Raw genomic sequence first — 13472 nt, 5'->3', positions numbered from 1 at the left:
GAATGACATAATCATGTCTGTCTGTATCCCTATATAAACTCTATATTCTGTATGTTGGCATGTGATATTCTTTTTTCTTATAAATGTATTTTTACACACAGTCTATAGTATATAGCCTTTTTTGCCTGTATCCTGTTTATTATTAACTTTTAACACCAAATTTATTTGTTTAAATCTGGCACACTTACATCACAACGACGTCCTTTAGTGTGTATTGTTTGCCTCTGATATATAAATAAAGTAAAATTCATCACACCCAAATTTCCAAAACTATAATCTCGATTTTGAGTGTGCCCGGAGGGCTGCTACGTCACATCCGCCGTTTCCCTCCGGAAGTTCAGTTAATTTTTATTCACAGGAAAAAAAAACAGCTGTTGTTGAAAAAGAAAACATCAAAGTGAGTTTCATTGACGAATGTCTTGCCTTCTTGTTTTCGCAGACATTAGTACCGTAAATACTACTATTTACACGCTCTGCTCTGTCTGTCTGGCTGCTGTTTTTACTGAGTTGAACAGCGTCTCGTTTCGCTCATTTGTTGCGAGTTGGCTGCTGCTAGCGTTAGCTCCCACCACTGTGCACTTCCAGCTAGCACACTAGCCGCTCTTAGCTAGATAACTGACCATTTCTGTGTCTGTCAGCACAACTCCTGGTGACAACAATGTCTGTCGACTGTTAGATAATCAATAAGAATAAGTGAGTAAAGGTCGAGAGTACGTTGTGTGACTCGCTAGCCACCTAGTTTAACTGCGATTTGTCACTGTTTATGTCCAACGTTAGCCAGCCTTGTTGCTTTTTAGGAAAACCAGGTAACAGTTCATGCATTTGGAGAAAGATTATAGTTCATACTAATATAGCACTAGTCTTGAATTAACTTATTGAATATGGATTTTTGTCATGTCGTTTGAAGGCAGGTTCTCTATTCAGGAGGACATTTCATTACTCCACCCAACTGCAGGAACAATTGTTACTCCTAGCCAGTTATATTAAATAGTAATTTAAGGATTAATTTGCATCTGCTCTGTTGTCATGGCTCTATCATGCTTATTGTAATTACTCTATTTTTTTCTAATATTTTGACAGAATGCCAGCCCCAAAGAGAGGATCATCTCCTCATGATCCTCAGCCCAAGATGAGGAAGTTGGATGAGGATGCCGAGGCTCTGCCATCCAAAACTGCACCAGCTTCTAATAATAAGTCCCTTAAAACAGGAAATACGCGAGAAAAGACAGCAGCCCCACGGACTAAGAAAAAACTGTCTGTTTCAGGGGAAGGGGGGAATAAACCAGCCAAGTCATCCAAACAGAATTCCCCCTCAAAGGATCCCAACAAAACCATTTCTGACCCACCTGTCAAAAAAGCCAAGCTCCTGAAAGCCACAAGTGCCTCCTGCGGAGAAGCTCCCTCACAGACAGCTAACTCCAAAGCTTCCCTGAAGCGAACAGCCTCCACAGAGTCCGAGGATGAGTTGAGTAGTGATGGAAGTAAGACTGACCTCTTTAGAGAGAGGGATGATGGCGTTAAGGCCCGTTGCATCCGAAAATATTCAAATCGAGTCAAAGCTAAGCGCAAGGCTGAAGAGTCATCATCTGACCCACAGGAGACAAGCCAAGGGTCACCATCTTCACCTACAGACCCTGTTCAGATGGACCACAATTATGGTAGATTTTCAGATTTGTCAAGTATTCAAAGCCTGGGTGAGGCTAATCAGGATGAGAAAAAAGAATCTGCACAGTCTGCCACTGAACAAGAGAGACAAGAAATTTCAGTTAATGCAACACAAGCAGAGTCAAAGGAAACTTTAGTCCCTGCAGATGAAAGTAAACATGAGGAACTAAAAACTTTAGAAAGCCAAAAGCTCTTAGATAATGAAGCACTAACATCCTGTAGAGTAATATTAGACTGTGTCACTGCAGCAACTGCAGATATGCCTTGCATCACATATGAGGCAGGAGAAAAAGAAAAGAAGGATGTTTCAGAGTCCATTAAAAGCCAAAAAGATGGAGATAATGAAACACTAGCGTCATCAGTGGAAACAATATATTCTAGCACTGGAGAGGCAAATCCAGGCTGTGAAGTTGAAGTACAGGCAGATGAAAGGACAGACTCAGCTTGTAGAAGTCAGACAGATGTGAGGAGTGAAATTGAAACAAAGGAGACCACAGAGTCTGTTTCAGGGGAGATAAAGCTGGATATAAAATGTAAAAGTATTGAAGGAGAACATAAAGTGCAGGGAGTGATTGAAGCAGCCAGTATCTCTGCAGGCCATAGTGATGAAGGTATAGAAGATAAAGCATCGTCAAACAAAACAAACTCTGCACCAGAAGAGATCCTGGTAGGAAGTAGTAATCCAGAGAGTCCACCTGAGGAAATTCTAACAACAACAGAGTCTGTTGGCAATCCAGAGACTCAAACAGACCTCAGTTTCAAAATTCAAGTTACTTTCAAAGAGGAATCAAAATCTGAACACCTGCAAGATCAAGTGAGTCATGAAGTGCCAGATACAATTACCAACTCATGTGATGGTGTTAATAAAATAGTCAGAAAGTCTGAAGAAAAGCTTGAAGAAAGTGAGAGGAAAGGAGTTGAGTTCCTGTCGAGTCAGACTGTTGCCAGTCCTGGGTCTTTTGCTGAGCTACGTCTGAGCCAAGAGGTCATGGACAAGACGACTGACAGCTGTACGGAAATATTGACACCAGATTGCGAGGCTGTTCATGAACAAAATCAAAGAGAAGTGCTCTCCGATTGTGTCACAGTCTCAGAGGGTCAGCTAGACATCGACACACAGATTAAAATAACATCAGAGGAGAGGTCTGACTCAGCACAAAACCAGGGGAACCAACCAGTTAATGACCACACTGCAGAAATACCTATTGAAGTCAAAGAAAATTCTACAAGTATAGAAGAAGAAAATGAGATGAATTTTGAATGTGCCATTGCACCAAATAGTCAGATCAAAATGGATATACAAGTTTCTGCAACATCAGAGCAGGATATTTCTAATCAAGCTACAGTGGAAATACAAAACCAAAAGAGCCAGGATGTCCATGAATGTGCTACAGACATATCTACAGAATTTAATGAGGATCTGGAGGTGAACTTTGAAAGTGCTAGTGGACCTGATAGGCAAACTACAATGACATCAAAGATTTCTAATCCTGCATCTACAGTGGAAGTACAAAGCCAAGAGAGCCCAGAGGCCAGTGAACGCACCACAGACATATCTGATAAAGTACAGAAACATCCAGTTGCAAATTGTCAGAGCATCAAAGATGAAGGCAGGGTTGATGTTGAATGTGTTGCTGCTGCTGAGAATCCAATAGAAGTGGATGTGCAGACTACAACAACATCAGAGGAGATTTCTATTATGGCACCTACAGTAGAAACACAGGTCCAGAAGAGCCAAGGAGTCACTGAACCTGCAACAGACATATCTGAAAAAGTTCAAGAAGTTCTGATGATCCAGACTCCTGAGATTAATGGAGATGAAAACAAGTTTATTGACACAGAATGTGTCAGTGCAACTGAGAATCAAAGAGAAATGGATCTGCAGACAACCACAACACCAGAGGAGATTTCTGATCCAACAACTACAATAGAAACACAAAACCAGAACGGTCAGGAGGTCAGTGAACTCACTGCAGACATTGAAGTACAAAAAGATGTAATCATTGCCAATAGCGAGAGTGAAGAAAACAAGGACAAGGTTATCGCAGAATATGTGGATGCTACTGAGAATCAAAGAGAAATTGATTTGCAGACAACTGCAACACCAGAGATTTCTAATCCACCAGTGGAAATACAAAGCCAGGGGAGGCAGGAGGTCAGTGAACTCAACACAGAAGTTCAAAAAGATCTAGTGACTGCAAGTTGTGAGAGTAAGGAGAACGAAGGCAAGGTTACTGCTGAATGTGCTGATGTTCCGGAGGTTCTTATAAATATGGAAACTACAACAGCGGCAGAGGAGATTTCTAATGCAGCACCTACAGCAGAACAGCAAAACCAGGAGATGGGGGACGTCTTTGAACCCATTATGGCCTTATCAAATGAAACTCACAAACCTCTTCCTATGGCTAATTCTGAAAGTAAGGATAATGAAAACATGCAGACAGAGCCTAGTGCTGACGATATCCAAGTGGATATGGATGTAATAAGTGGATCAATAGAAAGGGTAGATTCTGCATCAGAAGAGGAAACGTTGAGGAATGTGATAAATGAGGTCAAAGAAGAGCCTGCAATTATTTCCTCTAATGAGGCTGACAAAATAGTCAGTAATATTGAAGGACACGGAGAAGAAACTGGAAGCAATGAAGTAATAGTTTTTGTTTGTGGCCAACCAGATGACATCGATATTATAATTCAAGCATCAGAAGAGCAGATTAAGACAGTTAATCAGTCAGAGGTTGAGATTCATGAGAACCAGGTAGTGTATGAGCCCATTAGCAGTCCAGAGAGTAATGATGATAGAGAGATTTCTACAGCATCACAGAATCATGATGGTGTGTCTTTACTGGACATACAGAACACCCAGCAGATGGAAGGAGATTCATCTACTAATGACGAAAAGAGAGAAATTTGTAACCAACAACTGGAAAATGAGGGAAGCGTCAAGCAACAAATTTGTGTCTCGGACAGCCAAGAAGTTGAAATGGAAGTACGAACCATCAGTGTGGCAGAGAGTTGTGTCTCTGAACAGTTGGAGCGGAGTAACGTGAGTGTGGATGTGAAACAAGTTGCAGTGATCAGCTCTAGCGATGACATCAGCATGCCAGATGGCCAGTCAGAAGATGCTACAGAAAAAAGTGAGAGCAATGGATATCCAGACTGCGTCAGTGCCACAGAGTTTTCTGAACAGGTGCAGGAGGACGCTGGACTTCGGGAGGTTGCAGACGTCACTGTGACAACAACTACTGCCCCCACTGATGTTGAAATACCAGATAGTACATCTGAGGAGTTTGTGATCTTGGAACCAGTCCCACAGAGTGAATTTCGCTTTGATATTGTCACTCAAGCAGCGGCCGAATCGGGGTTGTCGGTCTCGCTTTCAGAGCAGGTGAATCCAGACAGTGCTTTGGTAGGTGAAGTGGAAAATGAAAGGATTTTAAATGGTTCCCAACAAACCATCTTCCTTGAGGCAGAAGTGCAGCAATGTCTGACAACTGGCGAGCTTAAAGATGCAATGACCAATTCAAGTGAGATATTAGATCTGGAGACCAGGCTTGGGACAGAAATTTCTACTGAGGAAGGTGTTGAAGTTTTTAAAAATTCTGACCATTGCCAGCAACCATCAGCTGACATGATGGACATAAATACCTCAGAGATGGCAAATTCTCATGCTCAATTCACATATGAAGACTGTAATGCACTGGTGATAGAGAATGCCGAGGGTAACTTGGACCTACAAGAAGTGCAGATTCTGGAGGATATAGAGATCGGTCGTGAGATCATAGTAGCGGAGGAAGACAACGAGGAAGATAGTGACATTACCATAATAGAAAAACCCCAGGAAACACCTGAGGCAGTCGCTCCTAAAAAGTGTGAGGACAAGGTTAATGATAAAAATAAAGATGGCACTTGTGGGACCAACTTGAAGCAAAGTGGCACAACTGAAAAGACTATAGATGATAATAAGGGACAGGAAACAGGAAAACCCAAGAAACAAGAAATGAACACACAGGCCAGAACCAAAGCCCGCCTGGCAGCTCTGGCTGAGCAAAAGGCTGCAGCGTCTAAGAGAACAGCAAACAGACAGCAGCTGAACCTCTTAGCCCTGTGTCAGGAAATCGCAGAGGACATTGCTACAGACAGCATGCTGTTGAAGAGGATAGAGGAAGAAAAACAAGCAGCGGCGGCAGCAGCTTCAGCAGCAGCAGCTTCAGCGGCAGTAGCCGCAGCCAAGGGTGAAACCAGCAAGAAGGAAAATCAACCTGTTAACACGCAGGATGCAGACAGTGTTAATGTCGCGACTCCTGCTGGACCAGAAGGGTGCTCTGCTTCAGTGACCCCTGTCGAGGAGGCATCTGCAGCCCAGCCCTCGACAGCTGATTCAGCTGAGGCTAAGCCTTCTGCAGAGCCTCAGAAGAGGCGTTTCTTCATCACACAGGTTTCAGTGCCACTGAAAGCCCATGAGAAAAAGAAGCTAACAAGATATCAAAGACTAAGACAGGTTGAACTGCAGAGAGAGAAAATGTCTTGGGCACGTGTAAAGAAACTTAAATCTGACCAAGCAAATCAGATGTTTTCAGACATAGATTGGCAAGTACCCCTGTCAGCATCCTATCCATTTTCAGTGAGTCCTTTGACCACGGCTCCTCCACCTGCAGCCAGTCCACCTGAAACACCTCTGCCAAGTCCTGCCTCAACTAGCAAGTCAGCAACACCCAAGGCAGAAGTTCCTGAGGTTGACACTCCTAAGGCTGAACCCAGTAAAACTGAACCCACTAAAACCGAAACCTCCAAAACTGAACCCACTAAAGCAGAAACCTCCAAAACTGAACCCACTAAACCTGAACCTGCCCAAACTGAAGCCTCTAAAACTGGGCTTCCTAATACTGAAACCCGTAAATCTACAAGGCAAAGTAAGGCTCAGACTCCTAAAGAAACCCCCACTCCGGTGCCCGCCCCAAAAGTAACCAGATCAGCAGCCAAAAGGACCCTGCCGGCAGTACCCCCTCCCATGCCCAATGGACTCAATGCTCAAAAACCGAAGCCTGTCGAGTACAAGCCATACAGACCCAGGCCCAAGTATTCCTTTGATGACTTTGAACTAGATGATGACCCATTACCAGTAGCTCCAACAAAGCCCAGTCCTCAGTCAAGGCCCACACAGCAGACACGACCTAACATTCAGTCAAACCCCACAGCTCAATCTAAACCCACAGTTCAGTCAAAACTCACAGTTTCATCACAACTTGCCAACCAGGCCAAACTCAAAGCTCAGACCACACCTGCTGGACACATCTCAGGTCAGTCAAAGCCTACTGTTGCAGCTGCAGCTCAGGCAAAGCCTGCCGTTGCAACAATACCCCAGTCAAAGGCCACAGCTACTGCCGCAGCCTCTACAAAAGCTGCTCCTTCAACTAAAGCTCAATTAAAGTCTCCTGTTTTGACAACACCTCAGTCAAAAGCTGTTTCAGCTCCAGGTCAGTCCAAGCCTGCTGCTTCTGCTTCACCTCAGTTAAAGCCTGCTGGTAGTGGAGGTACAGCTCAGCTCAAGCCATCTACTTCAACAGCATCTCAGCCTGCTGGTTCAACCACATCTGAAACAAAGCCTGCTGCTCTGAAAGCTGATGTTGGTTCAGTGCCTCAGAAAACCCCAAATCCACCCTCATCAGAAGAAAGCAAATGCAAGGTAACTCAAAAATATATGATTCCACAATGTGTCACAAACAGGATGACAACAAGATGTTACTTATCCCCTCTTTCATTCTTACGTAGGTTACTGATCCACTTTCATCAGCTCCCACCTCTTCCCTTCCCTCTGAAGAGAGCTCGAAAGTGTCTGATGGCACTCAGCAGTGTGAAGAAAAGCCTGCAGGTATGTATTTATTTAAACTTCTGTCATGTTGTCACATTACTAAATACAGGACAGATTCTGTCTTCAGGATATCTTTTAGTGAGCAATTCTTATTTGTAGCCTTAAGCATTTAATATTATGTACTGTTATCAATAGATTATGAAATCTAAGTGAAAAACATCTAGCTATGTCTGACAAACAGTTTTGTAACATACATTTTGATATAAATTATCTGGAAGAACATTACAACATAGAGCTGAAAGAACTGAGTTTATATTCTAGATTTGGTCATGTAGCTGTGTTATTGTTTCTATGACAATGTAGATGTGTAATAAAATGGAGTTGGTGTAAATTCTACCAGTGTATAAGAATCTTACCTTTTCTTACAGTCACTAATGTTGATCCCTCGTCAGAAACAGTCAAGACAGCCGAGAAGACATCGGAAACACCATGTCAAGAGTAAGAAGTTTCTCATAAGTCATTTGACATGTTTTCCCTTGTAGCAATACAAACCTGAAGTAACGTGATGTGTGTTTGTATCACAGCAGAGCAGTAAAGTCACAAGATGGTGGGACTCCTCTCTCTGATGCTTGTCTGCAAAAAGAAGTCAAGAAGCTAAAGGAGGCTGACAAAGATGGCACCCAAACCATTATTGTGAGTGAATTAGTTAATTTCTTTTTGGAGCATCTGTTATAATACAGTGTATAGCAAGCACACTTTAAACTAAATGTCAGACTTTACTCGAGTTGCTTTTGCTGTTGTAAATCAGAATAATATCAAGTAAGGAAATTACAGGTTGAGGTATTGTGGCTTTGTTGAAGAAATTCTTGTATATATTTGTAGGATGTATTTAAATGTAAGGAGTGATCTGTTGTTTTCTTTTTTCTCGCAGGATGCTGGACAGAAGCATTTTGGTGCTGTGCCCTGCAGTGTGTGTGGGATGCTCTATTCTGCTGCCAATCCTGAAGATGAATCTCAACATTTACTCTTCCACAACCAGTTCATCAGCGCTGTCAAATATGTGGTGAGAGGAAGTTTCCTTAGATTACATATCTATTATTTGTCTTGCCTACTGTCTCACAATATTGACTCATCAGGGCAATAAACAGATGCACATGTACAATTCTTTATCTAAGAATTCACTGAGGGAGCATTCACACCAAGCATGGTTTGAGTAGTTAGTTAATTTGAATTTACCAAATAAATAACCAAGAGCGTCTGAAAATGTGAGTCTTGGTCTTCTTCAAAGCAGACTGCAGTGTGATATATTAAGAGTATTGCATTGTGCCTCCCTCTCCCCCCACCTCCCCTCCCCCAAACCCCTCCCCTCTCACTCTCTCAAAACCTAACACGGCAGCGGCGGATAGCTGCCCACCATTGAGTCTGGTTCTGCCCAAGGTTTCTGCCCTCTTAAAGGAAGTTTTTCCTTGCCACTGTCGCCAAATGCTTGCTCATGGTGGGATTTGTTGGGTCTCTGTAATTAATATTATAAAGAGTACGGTCTAGACCTGCTTTATAGGAAAAGTGCAGTGAGATAACTTCTGTTATGAATTGGCGCTATATAAATAAAATTCAATTGAAGAGTGAGAGGGCAATCTGAACCAATTACAGGAAACATCCACAAGTGTGTGGCATATACTCCAGGCATTAGTCTGAGTGGGATGCCTCCTAGATATTGGCTATGGAGCACATTTTCTTACAGATTTGTTCTGGCTCCTGACGCCATTAAAGTAAGTCAACAGAACTTTGTCTAATACAATTATTCATGAGTGCGAGTGCATCCTGAATGTATAAAACATTACTCTCACTGACTTGGCATGAGTGATGATGGCAAAAAGGGCTGCTCAGTATTCTGATAGCTGATATTCTAATCATTCAATACACTTTATGGTCACTTGCAAATTTCTGTCATTTTATTTTATTTAGATAACATTAAATTGATGATAAAAAGATGTAGATATGAAAAAACAGGTATAAACAATACTTGGGATTATATAACCATATGAATGAAACAAAAGTAGAACAATCTGAAGCAAAGAAAGTTGGTGAAGAACAGTTACAGTATTAACTATAATGTAGTATGCATATTTGCAATATTTGTATCACATAGGAAGTTAATGTACTGTATGTAGCAAATGAAGAACATGAATGCCTAATTAGGACAATAAAAATATTGCTTAAAGGTGGGGTATGCGATTCTGGAGAAATCCAATACCATGATATAGAGCGAACAGCAACACAGTAAGTAATATAACTAACGTTAGCTAGGCTGTGGGTTAGCAAACTGTCCCTACAGTTGTTGCTGCGAAGCTAACAGCCAGAGAGGACGAGACAGTTTCCCAGAGCCGGCACACCAGCTCCAGACAGCGATACTCACAACTCTCCTGCTACTATAGCTAACATCCCAACAACAGCACATCTTGGCAAACTAGAAAGTAAGCTGAGTGTCCGTGGGCAAGTCATTTAACGTTACCTGACACACAAATCATGGCTGGGATAGTGTTGTGTGGCTCAGTCTGAGACACTTTGATGTTTCCCATTTACAGAGCCAGAGCTGAGTACAAACACTGGAATTTTTTTCAGCACACACCCTGAACAGACAGCTAGTGGACTGTAAGGAGATAGTCGCTGAATTTGACAAAAAGACGTGTACTGGATTAGAATCGCATACCCCACCTTTAAGAGTTTCTCTTACATAAATGCACCTTTTTTTTTTCAGGGATGGAAAAAAGAGAGGATTCTGGGAGAATATCCGGATGGCAAGATCATACTTGTCCTGCCAGATGACCCCAAATATGCTCTGAAGAAGGTACCAGTATGTCTGCAGGGACTAACCTTAGCCATCAAAGGATGGTTTAATGTCAGTGGGTATCACTGATGAGGACAGCCCTGCTAAAGCAATTAAAATTTTTAATTTTGTGTATGTATTTTGTTTGGGAAGTGGAAATGTAATTGCTATCTTCCATCAGATAAATTAGAATATTAAAAAAAACACAAGGTTATTGTTTTTTGTTTCACATATGTTGTATGATTTACAGATTTACTTTTTCAGGGGTTGAAGAATAGAGGATGTTGTATGTTATCAGATTGTAAATTGTTGACATTGGGCTATAGCGATATGGAGAATAGTATCCTATATCGTATGATAATACAGTCTGGACCTTTATAACACACAAATAGCATACATATGCCATTCAAATGGCAAACAGCCATAAACTTGCAGAAAGAAGGTCTGAATACATTTTCCCCAGTCATGTAATGATATCTTTGGCCTTGAGCCAACACCAGCATATTATTTCTTCACTCTACATTAACTGTTTGTTTCTCAGGTTGAGGAGATCAGGGAGATGGTGGACAATGACCTCGGCTTCCAGCAGGTGGAGACCAAGTGTCCCTCTCAGACCAAGACCTTCCTCTTCATCTCCAATGACAAGAAAGTGGGTGGATGCCTTATAGCAGAGCACATACAAGAGGTAAGAGACTGCAATCTTGTATCAGCCAGGAAATATGTCAGTACATCCTCAGATGTATGTTTATTATGTGAAAACAAATCTTAAGAACAACAGACTGCATTAGTTTACGTTTACTGGGCCTTGCGAATGCTCACAGGGGTACAGGGTGATCGAGGAGGCCGTACCGGAGGGTTCAGAGGGAGAGAAGGTGATGTTCGAACGTCAGAGAGCTTGGTGCTGCTCCACGACACCGGAGCCAGCCATCTGTGGCATCAGCCGCATCTGGGTCGTCAGCATGATGAGACGCCAGGGCATCGCCTCACGCTTGCTCGAGTGCCTCAGGTCAGTGTGTCTTCAAACCACCAAGATTTGATGTCATTTCACATCAAAACAAATTGAACAAAATTAACAATACATTTTTTGTTTTCTTGCACAGGAACAACTTCGTATACGGTTCATACCTGAGCAAAGATGAGATTGCTTTTTCCGACCCCACTCCTGATGGAAAACTCTTTGCCACACATTATTTTGGCACTTCTCAGTTTTTGGTTTATAACTTTGTGAGTGGAACACGCTCGCCCCAGCCCAAAACTGATGCACTATGACGGTCTTTGGGAAAGGTAACAATGGATTTAACTGAGACGCTCACTGACCAGCGGGACGCACCATCACTAAACAGTTTCTGATGCAGAATCTGTATTTGCATAAATTCAAAAAATCAAAAACTGTAAATTACTCCTTGGACAGAAAACACATTGGTTTAAATCTCAGGATGAAAACAACAAGATGTTGTTGAAAATGTTATCAATTTACCCTTTAATCCCTCCCTGAATAGTATTTTGAAAAAAAAGGAGTATTTTCTTTATACATTTTTATGTAAACAATTTGTTTTATTAGAAGTATAGAGTTTACATGCATGACCTGACAGCAATAGAAAACAAAAAGTGTTTCATTGTTTTCCTTTCAATCCCTGAGAAGCATAAGGTCGACCGACTGCATTAAATAAAACAGTTATTTTAGAGTTTTGTCCTCATTCTGTTTTAATGTTTTTTTAATAACATGATGTAGTAGACATTGTGTACATTGAGGTTTTTTTCACGTTCATCTCTTTACAATTAACAGTGATGATGCCATCGTCTCAAGTTGTCTTTAAGCAACATTGATAAAGCTTCAAGGTCACAACTGCATGATTGTATTGAGCGGTTAAGGTTGATGTTTTCCCAAATCAGTCCCCTTGATTTCACTGTCATGTTTTATTATAACATTTCAAACTAATCTTCTAAATCAGGTGATTTAATCAGAGGGACTCATTTCAACAATCTGAAAGAGATTGGGTTAGAACTGTAGCTTGGGCATTAATTGTGTGCTCTAATTTTCTCACCTTGCCTAAAATGTTTAGTTTTCCAAGCTGAGCCATATACTGTACACCATTTAGCAGGGCATTGTAGCCTATACTGTATGAGTGACGTCTATTAATTTCACCAATGCTGTCATTTGTTTGTGCCTGAATGAATAATGTGTGACTTAAAATGTTGATTTGTTTTTCTTTTTGTTTTCTCAGCCATACGTTATGGCTTTTTATTGAGTTAGTGTAGAGTATCATCCTCCTATTTGTAACAACAAATTAAAATGTATATCAAATGATCATGTAGATTTATGCTTACTATAACACAATTTATATTGAAAGATGAGCAAGGTCTTAAGGCTCAGGTGTTAACTGGTATTTGAGTGAGGTTCAGCCTTTATGATTGCAAACAGGAATATTTGCACAGTGATCAACATGAGGGGTTGAGCTGAATCTCTGCCTCTCAACACAGTGTCATTGTAATCCATCCCTTATTTTCTTCTTCCTTGTTAAACAGTTTTTAGAAGATGTGTCGTGTAAGAAAAAGAACTTTGATTTATACGAAGCTGTTATGTAAATATTTATTTAAATAATAAACAATGTAAAACATTTTTGCTTGCTCAGTTTACTTCTCTGAAGAAACAACAGGTGAGTGTATGATTATGTGCTTTCTATGAGCTTTTACCTTTCTACCAAAGGTAAACTTACTGCTATTAACTCTCCTATTGTCGTATTGGTCACCAATGCCATCTAGTGGACATTGTTGTTGTAAACATTTGCGTGTCAGTGATATTTAAAAGATTTTACCATGTATTATTATTTTGATGTAAAATTATCCATTATCTCCAGAATGTAAAATGCTAATAAATAGAAATTGCAGTTAATTACTGCATATATATATACTGAGCTAATTACAGGAACATCTGCACTGAGTATGGACTGGAAACCCCGAGGTCAAAGTGGGAAACACCTCCAAAGGTGGTAGAGAATGACCGATCCTGTGGGACTTCCAGATCCAGACTGACAGAATGGTAATGGCGAACCAGCCTGACATCGTGGTGGTTGACAAACAGCAGAGGAAAGCCGTTGTGGTTGACGTGGCAATACCAAGTGATGGCAACATCAGGAAAAAGGAACATGAGAAACTAGAGAAGTACCAAGG

The 13472-nt window shown here is 41.2% G+C and overlaps 1 protein-coding gene across 4 annotated transcripts; it reads left to right on the top strand.

Moving 5' to 3' along the window:
* Positions 1 to 256: 256 nt before the first annotated feature.
* On the top strand, positions 257 to 12921 carry LOC122866371 (mucin-17-like). 4 transcript variants are annotated; one of them, XM_044175959.1, is made up of 10 exons: positions 257 to 397; positions 1081 to 7348; positions 7435 to 7534; positions 7903 to 7972; positions 8062 to 8167; positions 8406 to 8537; positions 10233 to 10322; positions 10843 to 10986; positions 11123 to 11307; positions 11402 to 12921. In XM_044175959.1, the coding sequence occupies exons 2-10, from the start codon at positions 1082 to 1084 to the stop codon at positions 11568 to 11570; spliced, it is 7263 nt and encodes a 2420-aa protein (XP_044031894.1). In that variant the 5' UTR covers positions 257 to 397; position 1081; the 3' UTR covers positions 11571 to 12921. The 4 variants fall into 4 exon arrangements, with proteins under 4 accessions (XP_044031894.1, XP_044031891.1, XP_044031893.1 ...); XM_044175956.1 differs by having other exon boundaries at positions 8059 to 8167; XM_044175958.1 differs by lacking the exon at positions 257 to 397 and adding an exon at positions 437 to 693 and having other exon boundaries at positions 8059 to 8167.
* Positions 12922 to 13472: the final 551 nt, after the last annotated feature.

This window comes from Siniperca chuatsi, linkage group LG19 (assembly GCF_020085105.1).
Source record: "Siniperca chuatsi isolate FFG_IHB_CAS linkage group LG19, ASM2008510v1, whole genome shotgun sequence".
NCBI lineage: Eukaryota > Metazoa > Chordata > Actinopteri > Centrarchiformes > Sinipercidae > Siniperca > Siniperca chuatsi.
Note: the sequence above shows the minus strand (reverse complement) of the source record. Positions and strands in the feature narration are given on the sequence as shown.

Coding starts and splice junctions, on each gene's coding strand:
- LOC122866371 (XM_044175956.1), top strand. CDS start 1,082: ATGCCAGCCCCAAAGAGAGGATCATCTCCTCATGATCCTCAGCCCAAG. Junction 7,349..7,434: donor CAGAAGAAAGCAAATGCAAG/GTAACTCAAAAA, acceptor ATTCTTACGTAG/GTTACTGATCCACTTTCATC. Junction 11,308..11,401: donor CGCTTGCTCGAGTGCCTCAG/GTCAGTGTGTCT, acceptor TTTCTTGCACAG/GAACAACTTCGTATACGGTT.